The sequence below is a fragment of the Dendrobium catenatum genome, unplaced genomic scaffold (assembly GCF_001605985.2).
Source record: "Dendrobium catenatum unplaced genomic scaffold, ASM160598v2 fragScaff_scaffold_716, whole genome shotgun sequence".
NCBI classification, from domain to species: Eukaryota; Viridiplantae; Streptophyta; class Magnoliopsida; order Asparagales; family Orchidaceae; genus Dendrobium; species Dendrobium catenatum.
The window spans coordinates 12403463-12420607 of NW_021319178.1; the positions used below are offsets into that span (position 1 = coordinate 12403463).

Genomic DNA, 17145 nt, shown 5'->3' on the forward strand with positions numbered 1-17145 from the left:
TGAAAAGGGTGTTAGAGGTACTGCGGGAGCACTAGCTGAGGTCTAATTTAAAGAAATGCTGCTTCGCACAAACCAGTGTAAAGTACTTGGGCTATGTGGTATCAAAAGAAAGGATGGCAGCAGATCAGTCCAAAATTGAGGCAATGCTAAGGTGGTTAGTGCCGACAAATCTGAAGGAGCTGAGGGGATTTCTAGAACTGACAGGTTACTACAGAAGGTTCGTTAAGGGGTACAGCTCCATAGCATGGCCACTCACTGAGCAGTTGAAGGATGGGTTCTTATGCGGGGAGGCAGCCACGTCAGCATTTGAGAGCTTGAAGAAGGCGATCACTACGGTGTCGGTCCTAACTTTGCCAGATTTTACTCAGACCTTCATTGTGGAGATAGATGCATCCGGGTATGGGCTGGGTGCAGTGCTTATACAGATTCGTAGGCCCATTGCCTATTTCAGCCAAAAGTGATGGCTCTACCTACTTGGGAGGCATTTCGTTGTCATGACAGATCAGCTGAGCTTGAAATACCTGCTAGAATAGCGGATGGTGACGGAGGAGCATCAAAGGTGGCTGTCCAAGTTACTAGGGTACGACTTTGAGATTCAGTACAGACCAAGGGTGGAAAACAAGGCGGTAGATGCTTTATCTAGATGTATGGGGGAGCTGCAGACAGTGTCACTATCAGTTCCTTTGATGCTTGACTAGGAGATCATCAGAGAAGAAAGTGCTAGAGATGAAGATTTGGGAAGGATCAGGTCAGATTTACTAAAAGAGGAGGGTAACCACCCAGGGTACTCATTAGAGGGAGACAGACTGTTGCATCAGGAGAGATTTGTGATGCCTAGGACCTCGATCCACATACCAAACTTACTCCAGGAGTTTCATGGAAGCACTGTGGGGGGCCATTCAGACGTACAGAAGACATAAAGGAGGCTAGCTACATAATTGTACTGGAAGGGGATGCGTAAAGATGTAAAGGAAATGGTAGTCAGGTGTGAGATCTGCCAAAGGAATAAGTACCTGGCTATGTCACCAGGAGGATTGTTACAACCGTTAGCTCTACCGAGAAGAGTGTGGGAGGAGATCTCTATGGACTATAAATGGATTGCTCCGTTCAGAGGGATTCATGGGGATTTTGGAGGTGGTTGACAGGTTGAACAAATATGGACATTTCATTCACACAGCAGTGACAGTGGCTTCAGCTTTCATCAGGGAGGTGGTCAGGTTACATGGAGTACCCGAGGCAATCGTATCAGACAGAGACAAGGTATTCCTAAGCTATTTTTGGAGAGAGTTGTTCAGATTATAGGGGACAGTTTTGAAGAGGAATACAGCTTACCACCCACAGACGGATGACCAATTGGAAGTAGTCAACAGGAGCTTGGAGACGTACCTGAGATGCTTTGTGTCAGAGACACCCAAGCTATGGGCTAAGTGGCTATTATGGGCAGAGTATTGGTACAACACATCTTTCAATTCTGCTTCACAGATGACCACATTCAAAGTGTTGTATGGACGAGATCCCCCGCACTTGGTGCACTTTGGGAATAGCAGTACTCCCGTTTCTTCAGTAGAGGAGTACTTGGAGGAGAGGGATCGAGTGCTAGAGAAGTTGAATAGGCATTTACTGAGAGCTCAGCAAATTATGAAGAAACAAGCGGATGGGCATAGGAAGGACATCCAGTTTGAAGTATGGGAGAAGGTGTTCTTGAAACTCCAATCATATAGACAGAAGATAGTCGCCAACAGGAGGAATGAAAAGCTAGCTCCAAGGTACTATGGGCCTTATGAAGTGCTGGAGAAGATTGGGGCAGTAGCATATTGACTGAAATTACAACCATCGGCAATGATACATCTAGTTTTTCATGTCTCGCAGTTAAGGAAAGCCATTGATGACTACACAGCCAATCTCGAGCAACCTGTGACACTTACTGAGGATTTAGAGGTGGTTCTGGAACCCTTAGAGCTGATGGGGGTTTGCTAGAAAGAAAATGGAACTAAGGAAGTGTTGATCCAGTGGAAGAACCTCCCTGACTACGAGGCCACGTGGGAGCCATACGAGAGGACGAAACAGCAGTTTCTGGGTTTTCACCATAAGGACAAGGTTATTCTTTGGGAGGGCGGTATTGTTACGTTGGTTCAAGTAGAACCGGCCCAGCCAGCCAACGGGTCGGCTCAATACACATATAGGAGGCGGAGCAAGTCCGCCTCCACTCAGCCGTTCCGCCAAACAGATGGGGCCCATCCCATCTAATGGAATTTCAAAAATATAGAGGGGGCGGCTAGGTAATTAGGAGGGAAATTTGATTAGGAAAGTTTGGGTATTAAAGTGCATGAGGGAAATAAGGAGTCGTCAGGTTTTGATTGATTAGGAATTAAGGTTTCTTGGTGCTTGGGCTCTAGACTCTCTTGTCTAGAAATTTGGGAGAGACGATCCTCCTCTCGAATTGGGGATCACTTGTATCTTGCTTTCGTGTGTATTTTGTTTTGTTTCATTTATTGCAATCTATCGTTTGGGGCTGATTTTGCCCAGATTTTGGCTCTATTCTCGCTATTTTCTTCCAAATAGTGATAGGTTTGCTTGCGAACTCAAGTATTCCCTTAGGGTTACTTGCGAACTCAAGTATTTCCTATCACATACACTGATATATTTGATTGGGCATGTGAATTTTTCATCAACTGTGTCCAGTTGTTGTAACTCCTGCTTTGTTTGAATCTCTTGGAAGAGATCATGGTGCAATGAAGGTATCGGTTTGGTGATGCAGTTAGAGAGCTAGGTCGGCAATGAGGAGGCTTTTTCAGGCTCGTGCATATGAGAGAGTTTGCCTTGTTTGCATTCAATAGTGAAATCATAGCTTAAAAATTTGACCAAGAAGTGTTGTTCCTTTGGTGATTGGATTGGTTGGGATATAAGCTCGGGAATGCTTTTTTTTTATTCATCATGGATGATTTGACCTAATTCATAGCAATTTTATAAAAAATATCTCATCATTATCACTGTCAATCACTTGGTTGGGTATCTTTTCAAATTGTATCTTATATTTGGCCACTATCAAGGTTTATGCGAGTTTCGTAAGCTCGCCATAAAGGTCACGATTTGTAAAGCAACCAAAAACACCACCCATTGATAATTCTTTAACTATTTTATCCATGTGGAAGGATGCAAGAGTCGGCTTGTCTTCACTCTTCATCGAATAACTTATGGAACTCAAAGTATTGCTCTATTTGTTGGTTCTAAGTTTCCAGATTACTTCCAGCAAGGAGATTTGCAATGTGAATAGTGTCAAAAGGTGTTTAACCCATGAAATCAGCAATGCCAGATCAGAGAGAGGATTTATGAGGTTTGTTTATTGGATTGATCTTGCACTACTTCCAACAGCATTAATCGAACTTGGATTTCTTGTAGAATGCCCTTAAATTAGGAGATATATTCTTCTCTTATGGAACTGCATTTGTTATCCTTCACCAAGTAGAGGATGTCATCTGCATTCAAAGGTGAATGCAGGTTCGATTTTGCGATCAACAAGAGTGCCAAATTGATGGGTGTTAAAGCCGAAACAATCACCATAGCGTTAGAAGTAGAAAAGGAGGACGATTGTAGAGGGAAGAAGAAGAAACAGAGGTACTAGGGAGAGAAGAGGAAGAAGAAAACATAGAGAAGAGAACTCAGCAGATAATGGTTTGTGATATTTCATTAATAAGTCAGGCAAGAGGCCTTTTAGCGGCTACTACCCAAATTCTATAATTACTCTCTGCAACCTCCCTTCTGATGATTATAAGTGTCTCATAACCCAAAACTATCTAAAACACCTTAGTCACTAAAAAAAAAAAAGTGCCCAGTATAAGAAAAAGTTGGTTATTATGATGAACTGATTCTTAGAGCACGCATTCTCACTTCAGCTTCACGAGGAAGTCCCGCAAATTAGCTCGCATTTTCCTTTCTCACTGTGTCCTGGATGGCATTGCTCGGCTATTCTTCGTAGGGGTTGTTAGAGTTCGTATCATAGTCCCAGGTCAATACAGGCGTACACCAACTAAGCCCGCTTTAAATTACAATAAACCAAACAGTGAAAAAACAAGAAAGAACGATTAGAGGTTGACCTGATTTAAGAATTGTATCAAGGACCTTCACGGCCTGCTCTTCGGTCAGTGGCCTCGTCTGTTCTGGACCTGTGCAGACCTTAGCCTGCGCTTCCAGCACTATCTGATTAGGCCGCGGGATCTTCGGGCAACGGTACATCGACGAGATGGCCGGATTCCGGCTCTCCCACTCCATAAACGTCTCCTCAACCAGTTCAGGCTGCTCGAGAGAGGATCTTGCATCGAAGACGGATGAGCTCAACCTGCAGCCGATCCCAATTGACAGGCTAACCGGTTTCCGTTGTCTGGGTAATAAACAGAGGCGGCATTGCGAATTCGAGAAGCTAGCGCTTTTGATGCATGTCCGGGACATATCAGGTTTAGGGATAGGGATTGGGGTAGGGAGGGAGCTCATGGTGGAAGTAGCGTCGCCTTAAAACTTGCCAATCATCTCGTACACTTCTCCTCTCCCGGAGTGAGAAAGATTGCCAAATCGGGGAGTTTCTTTTGCGTCGATGGAAATTGAGGCCTTGGGGTTCGGCGTAAGCAGGATTCTGTAAATTTTTGCGCGACAACAATTGCTGCATTTTTTTTCTTTATTATTGTGTTATATGAAGAATCAAATTTTATTCAAATTTAATAAAAAATTAATATTTTAATTATTGTTTTAAATTTATCTCTATTTTTTTAAAATAGATCTTATTAAACACATCTATTCTCCCAATCCAGTTATCAAAAGAACAATGTTTTTTTACAAAATCATTTCAAACAACTCTCCTAATCTTTTATGTCAGTGAAGGTACCCCAAACTTTTTATGTATATACACATTTCATATTCTGTCTTTATGTGTAAAGCAACTCGTCCACCTAAGCATCTTTATCTCAATAACATTTAACTTAAGTTTATGCTTCTCTTTAATAACTAATATTTTGTGTCACAAAGAATTACAAATCTCACCGCCATCTAAAGGGCTGCAAACAAATCGAGCTGAGTCGAGTATATAAGTGTTTATGTTTGAGTTCATTTATTATCAGCTTATTCAAGTTTGGTTCGTGTTTGATTTGAGCTTTATTATTTTTGTTCATGCTTGATTCATTTAATTAATGAATGTTCATGTTCAGTTCGTTTAGTGCTTATCAAGCTTTAAAGAAACAAGTCTTAACGAGCTATAAACGAGCTCTACTTCTAGATATTCATTAACTTAACAAATGAGCTTTATTGAGCCTCCTAACAAGCAATTACATCTAACGGAATGCCAGCTCCTAACTTTTTCTATATATACAAGGAATACTTAAATCCTCTGTAGCTATGCATCTCATATTAAATGAATAGAGATTGAAGCCTTACACTGATATCGTTTATTTCTTCCTTTCCTCGTATGCGTTCTTCTGTTTGCAGGTACCGCTCAGAATCTCAATCTTCTCATGGTATCAGAGCATTTGAAGCTTCACAGCTAAACTGCTCAGACAATGTCCGAGAATCAAAGCTCTAGCGCTCAGACGACAACCTTCTCCCTGTCGGCATCCATGGCAGAGTTTACCGTTCCATCCTCTCTCAAGTTCTTGGTCTCCAACATCAAGCAGATAGTCACCATTCAACTGGACAGCGAAAATTACGCCATCTGGAGACTGCAAACTCTCAAGCTATTCTCCATTAACGGATTCGATGGATACCTTACCGGATCCCAGCTACCTCCGTCAGACGAATCTTCAGCAGACTTCTGCTTATGGAAACTATTGGATCAGAATCTGGTCTCGGAGCTCTTTTCCACCATTTCTCCCACAATCTTACCCTACATATTGAACCTAACTACGGCGCAGGAGATTTGGAGGACATTAGAAGGACGTCTTCAACCTACTAATCGTTCCTGAGTGATACAACTCAAGAACGAATTGCAAAATGTAACTATGGGAGACAGTTCTATGCAGCAGTATCTTGTGCAGGTCAAAAGCATTGTGGACAACATAGCCGCAGCTAGATCCAAAGTCGAGACCGAAGATATCATTCAATACATCTTGAATGGCCTCCCTGTAGCCTATAACTCCTTCAAAACTTCCATTCGCACCTGCCAAAATCCCATCAGTCTTGAAATCCTATACTCGCTATTATCCAGAGAAGAAAACAACATTCAGACTCAGATTTTGAGAGATACCTTTATCTCCAAGGACAATGCCGCTTTCTACACCAACTATCGCCCAGGCCGAGGAAGAGGAAGTTCATCCCAAAACACTCACCCAACCAGAGGTCGAGGCTACAATCGGAACACCAATGTCACTAGACCAAGCTCCGCTCCTGTTCAATCCAGTAATGTCCGACCCATTTGTCAAATCTACAACAAACCCGGACACATAGCCTCCGCCTGTTGGCACAGATGTAATCTTAACTACACTCCACCTCCACCGCGTGCTATGCTCAGTCAGCCAGGGACCACCCTCCCGACTGAATGGATGCTTGATTCAGGTGCATCATCTCACCTAACATCAGACGCCAATCACCTACAGCAATCCCTTCCTTATCAAGGCACGGACTCCATCTCCATCTCAAATGGAAACACCCTTCCCATTCAAAGCATCGGTGACGGCATTCTTCCCCTTCCTCCCTCAAACCGTAAGTTACTTCTTAGAAATGTACTTTGCGTACCCTCTATTTCTCATAATTTACTTTCTATCCATCAACTAACATCTGATAATCACTGTTCAATATTGTTCGACTCTTCCGGCTTCCAAATCAAGGATCTATAGGACAATCAAATCCTCCTACGTGGTAGATGTCGCAACGGCCTCTACCCCCTCTCCGTCAACTCTTCTCCCTCTCACTACGCATTTCGCTCCTAACACAATTCTGCTCCATCGTGGCACACCCGGCTCGGTCATCCGCATCCATTCATACAGTATACTTTAGCTACTTTAGACTCTAGTATATGTAATCCCTCTAATTTTGCTATCTGCAAATGTTCTAATATGGTCAAGAGACATAGATTACCCTTCTCTTCTTCTACTCATGTAACTGCCCCCTTGCAACTCATACACAGATGTGTGGGGGCCGGTGCCTACTCCTTCACGTGATTGTCACAAATATTACATTATTTTTATTGATGATCATACCCTTTTCTGCTGGTTGTACCTAATGAATACTAAGGATGAAGTCTTCTCCAAACTCCAACAATTCACTAAAATGATACAAAATCAATTCACAAATAAATTTAAAACTCTCTGCTCCGACGGCGGAGGGGAATACACCAGCAGCAACCTTCGTTCATTTCTCTCACAAAATGGCATAACACATCAATTAAGCTGCCCATATATGCCCGAGCAGAATGGTCTCGCCGAATGCAAACATAGACACTTACTTGACATCACTCGAACTATGCTCCTAGCTGCGAACCTTCCCAAGGTGTTCAGGGCAGATGCTCTTCTAACAGCCAACTACTTGATTAATCATTTACCCACTAAAGCCATTCATCTCTAAATACCCTTTCAACTCCTCTATAATTCAAAACCCACCTACAATCACCTATGAAGCTTTGGGTTCTTGTGTTTTTTGTGGCTTCATCATCAAGCACCTTACAAACTTGCTCCTTGCTGTGGACATCTGAAAGAGCACCGCGCGAATGGGTCAATTGGAAGGGACAGATTGGATCATGCATACGACTAACCATTAAGGATAGAGGCTGTCGCCAACACACCCCGATGGGTAGTAATATACACGACCTAATCACGAGTTTCCCCCACCCGATGCAATAGCTCGAGTGGGGTTTAGTAGATGTGGGACCGAGTTTCCCACGGGCGCAAGCCCTCATGGTTAATTACATCCCAGGCTGGAGCCCGAGAAAACTCTCGATTAAGGATCATACATTATCCTTCCCAAAAGTGGGATTGGTACGAGGGTATAGACTAGGAAATCCTACTCAAAAGGGAGAAAAGGGTCTCAAAGGGCTAAATCCACATGCAAGGTTCACACCAGCATTCGGAGGATCTAGGGTACTAAATATAAACTGATGAAAGAAAGACAGGCAATCAATCACATGCATGAGAGAATGATGGAGGTGGCGTCATCCTGTGACACAAATAAGTAGGATTTATAGTCCCTGAAAGGAAGGGACCAACCTAATATTTAAGGCATACTACGATACCGAGTGTAGTAGCCTCGAATCTTAGATCTAGGTTGGGTTTAGTGTTCTACACAACACTAAGTCTCGTGTCCTAGTTAATGCAGTGCAAAACCTGGACTTACCCCGGCCTGGATTAGGGAGCCAGCTAACCACCTAATCGCTTTAAAACTATGCTATCAGGTCAATTATGAAAGATGGGTGGGTGGTACAGTTTCTAAAAGTATGACCGACATGTAGAGGATTTCCTAAGTGGTCCTGGGCTTATATGGATCAGATGCTCCTAGCTAATGCAATTAAATTTTATTTAGTTGGTTACTAAAGCAATACATGCTAGTTGAAATGTCAACTAATGAATGCTATAGAGTTTTTAAAAACAGGCTTATAAAAAATAATTTTTTGAAAAGACTGGGTCTCCCTAGGTCCGGCACTTCATCCTCATAGGCAGATTATCCGGACTCTACCCGCAGGCATGGAGATGTCTTATAAGAAGGAGAGAGGAATGCAGTAATATGTATGCGACCCCAGATGATTCCGGCAATTCCCTAGGTTCGTTAGATTTTTATGTTATTTAAACTTAGAATTTTAAAGATTAGTTATGAGTAGAAGAATTTTGATAGTCCTTAAAGAATCCAAGCGAAAATAAAATCGGCATGCAAGAAAAGAAACCTAATAAAAGCAAGCAATTTCTACTGCACAATCAGGTAAACACATCAATATAAATCCAAAAATAATCAACTAAATGACCATAGGCAAATTGCCCTTATTACAACCCAGATATGTAGAAAATAAAGTGGCCGGGCACCACTGCCAACAACCCAAATTTCTAAGCCTATGACAGATGCAAATGACTTTGAGTGGGATATTGGTCTTCAGTCTTCTGGGTGTCTCCTTCTCCTTGGACTCCTTGGAACTCTCCGCCTTGGACTCCTTGGATCTCTCCTCCTTGGACTCCTTGGATCCGTCGTGGCTCGAATATCCAAACGAAGAGATAATTCCCCCTTGATAGGAGGTATTGCCTTTTATCTTTGGATATCTAAAGCCATGCAACTCGATCTTCCAAATGGAAGAAGACTCTCCCCTTTAGGGATGCCTTCTTCTTTTGGAATTCGAGTTGGATAAGAATATCTACACTCAAAGACCATTTTCACAACTCTTTACAAATATTACAAATTTTACATCAAATATAAAGCAAAAAAAATGAAAAGTAAGTACGAACAACGAAGGGATTAGTGAATGATTGGAACTCAACCATCCACTAATCCACTCCCCCATGATTGCTCTTCATGTATGTAATCTATGTTTAAAATTTCATTGGAGTGAATCTCCCAAAAATTAGAATTTAAAATAATAGTAATTTCCAAAGTGATTTTAAAATACCTTATAAATATATATTTATATAGATTTTGGAAAATACGATAATTTAAAAATAAATCATTAACAAAATTATTATAATTAAAAATAATAATATTATAACATAATAGTAATAAGATAATAAAAATAATATTTTTTTAAAATAGCATTATTTTACTATTTTTTAAATAATTAAATAAATATAAACTATTTTGAAACAAAATTAATTTTAAAATGAAGAGGGTTAAAATACGAACAAATCGATATATGATACGTCGAAAATGGATTAAAAAAGGATTTTCTACGAATTTTTAAGTGAAAATAGGTTTAAAATTAATTAAAACTATTATTTGCTTAAAAACGGCGGCGGCGGCGGTCAGCGGTCCACGTGGCGAAGCGGGAGTGGTTCCGTGGTTTCAGCGCAATCATTGCCAATGATTGTTGCGGCGCGGGAATCAGTGCCGGCCAACTTAAACACGTCAGCGACTACTGTCAGTCGTCGGATCCGCGCGGTTCGAATTGATGACTCTGATCGAGCCATGCGTACAGTAAAATCGCGGGATGAGACCCCGCGTTCATGCCAGACCGCGGAGCGGTCGAATCCCGACCGTTGATCAAAGGGTCAACGGTCAAGATCCTCTCCCGCTCGGGCTAGGGCGAACCTGAAGGCCAAAAAGGTTTTTCGTGATTTCTCTCGATCGGGTTAATGGAATTTAATGAAATTTTAAACCTAGATACTAGGCATGAACAAAAATCTTGGGGGACTGTCCGTTTGGAAAATAATCAACTTTAAGAAAAGCTATTTAAACCTAAGTGTTTTGATATATTCTAAGGGTTTTTAGAGAATTTCACCGTTGTATCTTCAAGATCTTGATACGGTTGCACTTGTAGACTTTCCTCGTACATTTCTCCTCTTGAAACCATGATCAAACGAGCTCTGGATCAGCTGGATAAAACCCTTGGACGGATTTAGCCTTAGGTCGCCAGAATCTCGTCGCCGGCGAGTTGGGTTCATTGGAGTTTGATCGGGGAAGCAAGTGGAAGGTGATGGAAACTCTCTCTTCAAAAATCTCGTGCTGAGGAGGCTTGGAGAGAGAGCGAAGGTGAAAAAGATCCTTAATTAGACAAAAATTTCACATTTAAAGCCCCTAACCCTATCATCAACGGCTTAGATTGAGTCAAGATGAAATTAGGAGGGAAATCAATCAGGATGGCCATGGTTTAGTATTCAAAACGAAGGGCATTGATTAGGGAATTAATTTGGTCTTTAAATGGGCATTAATAGGTGATTTTGACCTATATAGGACTTGATTTGACCAAGTCAAAGTTTGACTTGGTCAAATCAGTCAAATAAGTCAAAGGGAATGAGAGATTGAGCCAATCCAAGGTTTGGATGCATGCAAAATTGATTTGGGCTTTTAATGGACCTAATGGGTCAAAATTGACCCAATAAGGCTTGGGTTGACCAGGTCAACAATTGACCTGGTCAACTCAATCCACCATGCCCAATGGAATGAGGTCTTGGTCAAAAGAGAGTTCAACACTCGCTCCCGTGAGTGCATTTTCATTGGCTACTCACCAAATTACAAAGGCTACATATGCTTCGATCCATCCACAAAGAAAACTCACGTATCTCGTCATGTGGTCTTCCACGAGCACAATTTTCTATATCAACAACCCAATTCCCCAGCCACTACTCAAACATGTCCACCCAACCCCACGCCATTCACCTTAATCCCAATCTCAACTATCCCCACCAATGGAACTACTCTTCCTCAAAATACCCAAATCAATCCTCAACAAACTTATCCACTCCCATCCTCCGTCGAACAAACATATTCTACAACACCCATTCCCAACCCCCCCGAACAATCAATACCTCCACCGCAAGCTCCCACACATACCATGCAAACACGTTCAAAATCAGGGATAACCAAACTCAAACACTTCTTCGATCTTCTAGCCACCACCTCCGATGCTATCACACCCACTTCCTTCCTAGAAGACAATCAGCATCAACCCTAGCGTGCTGCCATGAACGAGGAGATAAGAGTCCTTCATCAACAGCGCACTTGGTCACTAGTGGCTCCTCCATCAAAGCATACAATACTCGGTTGTCGCTGGACTTACAAAACCAAGTTCAATGCCAATGGACACATTGAGCGTCAAAAAACATGGCTTGTGGCGAAAGGCTTCGACCAACAATACGGCATCGACTATAAAGAGAACTTCAGCCCGGTAGCTATGCTACCCACCATTTGTATACTCCTTGCTATTGCCTACAACGCAATTGGCTGGTTACTCAATTGGATGTCTCAAACGCCTTCCTTCATTGCGAACTCAAAGAGGCAGTATACATGCGGCAACCCCCGGGGTTTATTGACAACCAGTTTCCCAATCACATATGCCACTCACACAAAGCCATTTACAGCTTGAAGCAATCCCCCAGACAGTGGTATACCAAACTCACCTCTCATTTACAATCATCCGGCTTCATTTTTAGTATGTCTGACCCCTCTCTATTGGTGTACAAGAAAGGTGACAACCACATGTACATTCTCATCTATGTGGATGACATGCTCATCACCGGAACTGATCCCAACTCCATCAAAAAATTAATCCACAATTTGATCTCGGCTTTCTCCATTAAAGACCTTGGCCCAGACACCCTCTTTCTCGGCATCAAAATCAACAGAAGCTAATCAGGTTACTTCCTTGATCAATCACACTATGCATCCGACATCCTTCAAGCGAACGGCTTCTCCAACTGTAAACCAGCTCCAACTCCCATCACACTCAAAGCCTCTCGTGCGCTCTCTACAGATCACCAAATGGAGAATCCTACTCTTTACAGAAAACTAGCCGGCTCCCTACAGTACCTCACAATCACCTGCCCGGACATCGCTTTTGCAACCAACCAAATCTGCCAACATATGCATGCTCCCTCCATCATTCATTTCCAAGCATTAAAACATCTTCTCCGATATGTGCAAGGCACTATTCACTATGGTCTTCCAATCGTTCCAGCGGAATCGACCTTGCACACATATGTTGATAATGACTAGGCCTCTGATCATACCGATCGGAAATCCATTACTTGATTCTGCTCGTTTCTCAGAGCCAATCTAGTTTCCTGGTGTGTTAAAAAGCAGATAACAGTGGCAAAATCCTCCACGGAGGCTGAATACCGGGCGCTTGCCGCAACCACATCTTATACTCTCTAGCTCCGTCACTTGCTTGTCGATTTTCAAGCCACACAAACACAACCATCACCTATCTATTGCGACAATCTCTCGGCTCTCTCTCTCGCCAAAAATCTGGTCTTCCATGCTCGCACCAAGCATCGAAATTGACTATCATTTCATTAGTCATCACATCAAAGCCCATGACGTCACAGTTCTTCACATTGAGTCCGATCAACAGCAGGCCGATCTCCTCACCAAGTCGCTACCAGCTGCTCGCTTCTTCTTCCTGCGAAACAAACTAACGATCCTGTCTCAGGATCCTCAGTTTGAGGGGGCTTGTTAGCATATGGGTTAATGAGAATTTTCTCTACCAAAAGCTGACCATTTCGGCTCCACTACTTCTCTTAGAAGTCTTCCAGAAACCTCCTCTAACGGAACACCAACTCCTACCTTTTTCTATATATACAAGGAATAATTAATTCCTCTGTAGTTGTGCATCTCATATTAAATGAATAGAGATTGAAGTCTTACCTTGATATCGTTTCTTTCTTCCTTTCCTCGTATTCATTCATCTCATATTAATCATATTTATCTCAATAACATTTAACTTAAGTTTATGCTTCTCTTTTAATGACTAATATTTTGTGTCACCAAGAATTACAAATCTCACAGCCATCTAAAGGGTTGCAAACGAACCGAGCTGAGTCGAGTATGTAAGTGTTCATGTTTGAGTTCATTTATTATCAGTTTGTTCAAGTTTGGTTCGTGCTTGATTCAAGCTTTATTATTTTTGTTAATGCTTGATTCATTTAAATTAATGAGTGTTCATTTTCAGTTCGTTTAGTGCTTATCAAGCTTTAAAGAAATAAGTTTTAACAAGCTATAAACGAGCTCTACTTCTAGATGTTTATTAACTTAACAAATGAGCTTTATCAAACCTCCTAACAAGCAATTACACGAGCATGTTCATGAACATATTTAGCAAAAATTTTAAACTATCAAACAAGCACGTTCATGAGCATATCTAACGAGTATCCTTGAGTTATCCAATGAGCATGTTCATGAACATATAACTAGTTTTTTTTTAGCTACCAAATGAGCTGGTTCATTAACAAGAGATTTATGATTCATCTTATATTTGTTCATGAACATTTTAAACAAACTATCTACCAAATATGGATAAATATGACATGTACATTTTTCATGAACAAATTCATTCTATTGAATGTATAAAATTAAATTAAATTAAATTTATAATAAAAGTAGTTGTCTATGTAAAATGAAAATAAGATTAATCTATATGAATATATTTCAAATGAAGCTTACATGTTGCATCTCTCTCTATTTGGTACAACAACTAGAAGATTATATTCTGCGTTCATAGAAAAACCTCAATGGTTCTGTTAGCATATATTAAAAAATTTAATTACTTTAAATTTTATTACTTATTAATAATTATATAGTTATAATAAATATAAAATATTTATGTTATGTATATTAATCAATTTTATTCTGAATCGAACACAAATCGAGCTTAATTTCGAGCTTGTTCAAGAGCTTTAAATGGTGTTGTTCAAGAACATAAATGAGCCGAACATATTAGTGTTCAAGCTAGTTTATTTAAGGAACGAGTATTTAAAATATTGTTCAAGTTTTTTTATTTAGTTAATTGAACAATCGCAAATAAGCTTTAATTGAATTGAGCAATAAGTTGCTTGTTTAATTTGCTCGTCGAACATTTGGTTCGCTTGCATCCCTAGACATCTTATAAATTTTTAATTAAGTTTGAAGGTAATTTTCTATCACACAATAGGCTCAATACATTCCTCCACTTCAACTATCGAACTTGAATTCCACTAATAATATTATCATCTATTTCACCATCACTTTGACCAGTAGACCAGAGATATCTAAAATGTGCATTATTTTTAATTACTTGATCACCTAATGTCACAACACTGTTAGATATATTATTACTAAAATTATACTTCATGGTACTCTAGTGAAATCTTTAGACACTAAGGTTAACTCCATAATTCAAGTTTTTCTTCAACTCTCTCTAGTCTTTTCAACAAGAAAAATATCATCAACAAAAATAATACACCAGGGTACATCCTCTAGCAAATATCTAATAAGAACATCCATGAGTAAAGTGAACATATTGGGGCTTAAAGTCGATCCTTAATATCATCAACATCTCTTAGAGCTCTCTCACAAAATTCCTTCAACAACCAAAAGTGTCTCTCATAGATAATTAAGAAAAACTCTTAAATATAAGGTCTTCAAAAACTCTAAAATTTTAATTAACCTTAAACTATTCATACAGTATGTCTATGATCATACAATATAATTAATTCAAAAATTAGATAACATCTAGTATAATGGAATATTCCCGGGATTAACAATTCAAAATTTGTATACTGATCAAATAGTATGATCTGAAGATCATATAATTTGATTAGTTCAATTATCTTATGATCATACAAGATGATTGTCGGGATGATTGAAAATCATATATGCCAATCATCCAGTGTGATTGACATCATACAATATAAATAGTTCAAAAATAAGGTTTTGTCCAAGACCATTACCATAACGAATATTTTTTATCTCTCCCTATAGTAGAGTACGATGCACATCATATAATATGATCAACCAAATTTGATTGACTAACTATGAGTACTAAATTAAGTCAATTTTTTAAAATATCATACTATCTGACTGCATCATACAGTATGATCAGTTCAAAAATAAATAATTAAAATACTTGATTTTTATTGGCGACTAGGGTTTCTATGTTAAACCAATCGTATAGTATAATTTGGATCATAAAGTATATTTAATTTAAATATATTAATTACAAAATTATCCATTTTAAACTGTTTCAAAAATAATTGATTGTACATTATGATCTAAATCGTATATGAGTAGTTTAAAATTTTAAAGCTTATTTTCTCACTCTTGTATATGTGTGTGCACGATCACCAAAATAGCATACACCTTTTATAAGACTTTGACTAAAGAAAATTAAAATAAAATAAATAAAAATTATAGACTCTTGTCAACCATGTTCCTATTCTACCAAAACTTAAGCCTTGAATCTTCTTGCATCGTATATGATGTACATAAAATGTTAATACACACAGAACATATGTAATACAAAGTGTAAAAGAAATGAAAGTATAATCAATAATATTTGTTATCATCAAAGTCATAATCTCATGATCCCATATTTCAATATTTATATCAAGTACAACCTACACTATATTGGGATTAACTTTCATTCCATCAGGCATGAGGATGAACCCTAGAAGTTTTCATGTACTCGCTTTGAAGGCAAACTTCAAAGGGTTGTGTCTTATATTATACTTTCTAAGAGGGAGAAAGGTCTCTCACAGGTCTTTGAATTGCTAATCAGGTAACTTACTATTGACAATGAGGTCGTCTATATGAATCTCAATGCTTTTACCTTTTATTCTTTGAATACTTTTTTCATCATTCTCTAATAGGTGGCCCTAGCATTCTTTAGGCCAAAAGGCATGACTTTGTAGTAGTATAGACCTTATATGATGATGAATACGATCTTCTTACAATCTTTGGGATGTATCTTGATCTTGTGATAGCCTAAGAAGGCATGTAAGAAGCTCATGACAGAATATCCTACCGTCGAGTTTATAAAGGCATCGATCCTTGGAAGTGAATAGCCATCCTTGGGACATGCCAAGTTCAGATTAGTGAAATCTATGAATATTCTTCATTTGCATGTTCATTTTTTAAACATTATCATATTTGAGATCCAATCTTTATACTGAACTTTTTTTATGAAGGGAGCGACAAGTAACTTTTTTTAATTCATGTTGGATGGGTTCGTCAAGTAAGGCAATAGTTTTTTTTTTTTTTTTAATCTTCTGTTTAATGGGACGAGCACCCTTATGGATGTTTATTCGGTGACATGCAACTTCATCATTGATTCCTATCATTTATGAGGTTGTCCATGCAAACACTTCGAGGTTGACATGGAGAGCTTGGGCTAGCTTACCTCAATGTTTTCAACTCAAAGAGATGTTAATCCTTAAGGATCTTCCTAATTGATCTCCTAATGTAGGTGCTTTTTTTGATTTCCTCAGTTACTTTGAGACTCGGGCCTCATTCTATGTCTAGTTGCAAAATTTCTTCTAAGGCATCAGGCAGTCCTACTACCATAGGCAGCAAGCGCATGACTAAGTTAGGTCACCTCTTATATTGATTTTATTTCCTTCAATCGGGAACATGACAACGATGTGGTATATAGATACCATATCTTGGAAAATATTTAGCAATGGTCTATCGAATATGGCATTACAAGTGGTCAGAGTGTCAACTATGATGAAGTCTATCATAGTTGTATATTGGCTATCTCCCTCACCCTAAGTGACTAGTAGGGTA

At 39.5% G+C, this 17145-nt stretch overlaps 1 protein-coding gene across 1 annotated transcript in view; it reads right to left on the reverse strand.

Moving 5' to 3' along the window:
* The window catches only part of LOC110109139 (anthranilate phosphoribosyltransferase), a 29995-nt gene extending 25343 nt beyond the window's left edge, over positions 1-4652 (reverse strand). Inside the window, exon 1 of the mRNA XM_020840076.2 lies at positions 4095-4652. Coding sequence (XP_020695735.1) covers positions 4095-4488 — 394 coding nt within the window. The 5' untranslated portion in view covers positions 4489-4652. The remainder of the gene's footprint in view (positions 1-4094) is intronic.
* Between the last annotated feature and the right edge of the window lie 12493 nt (positions 4653-17145).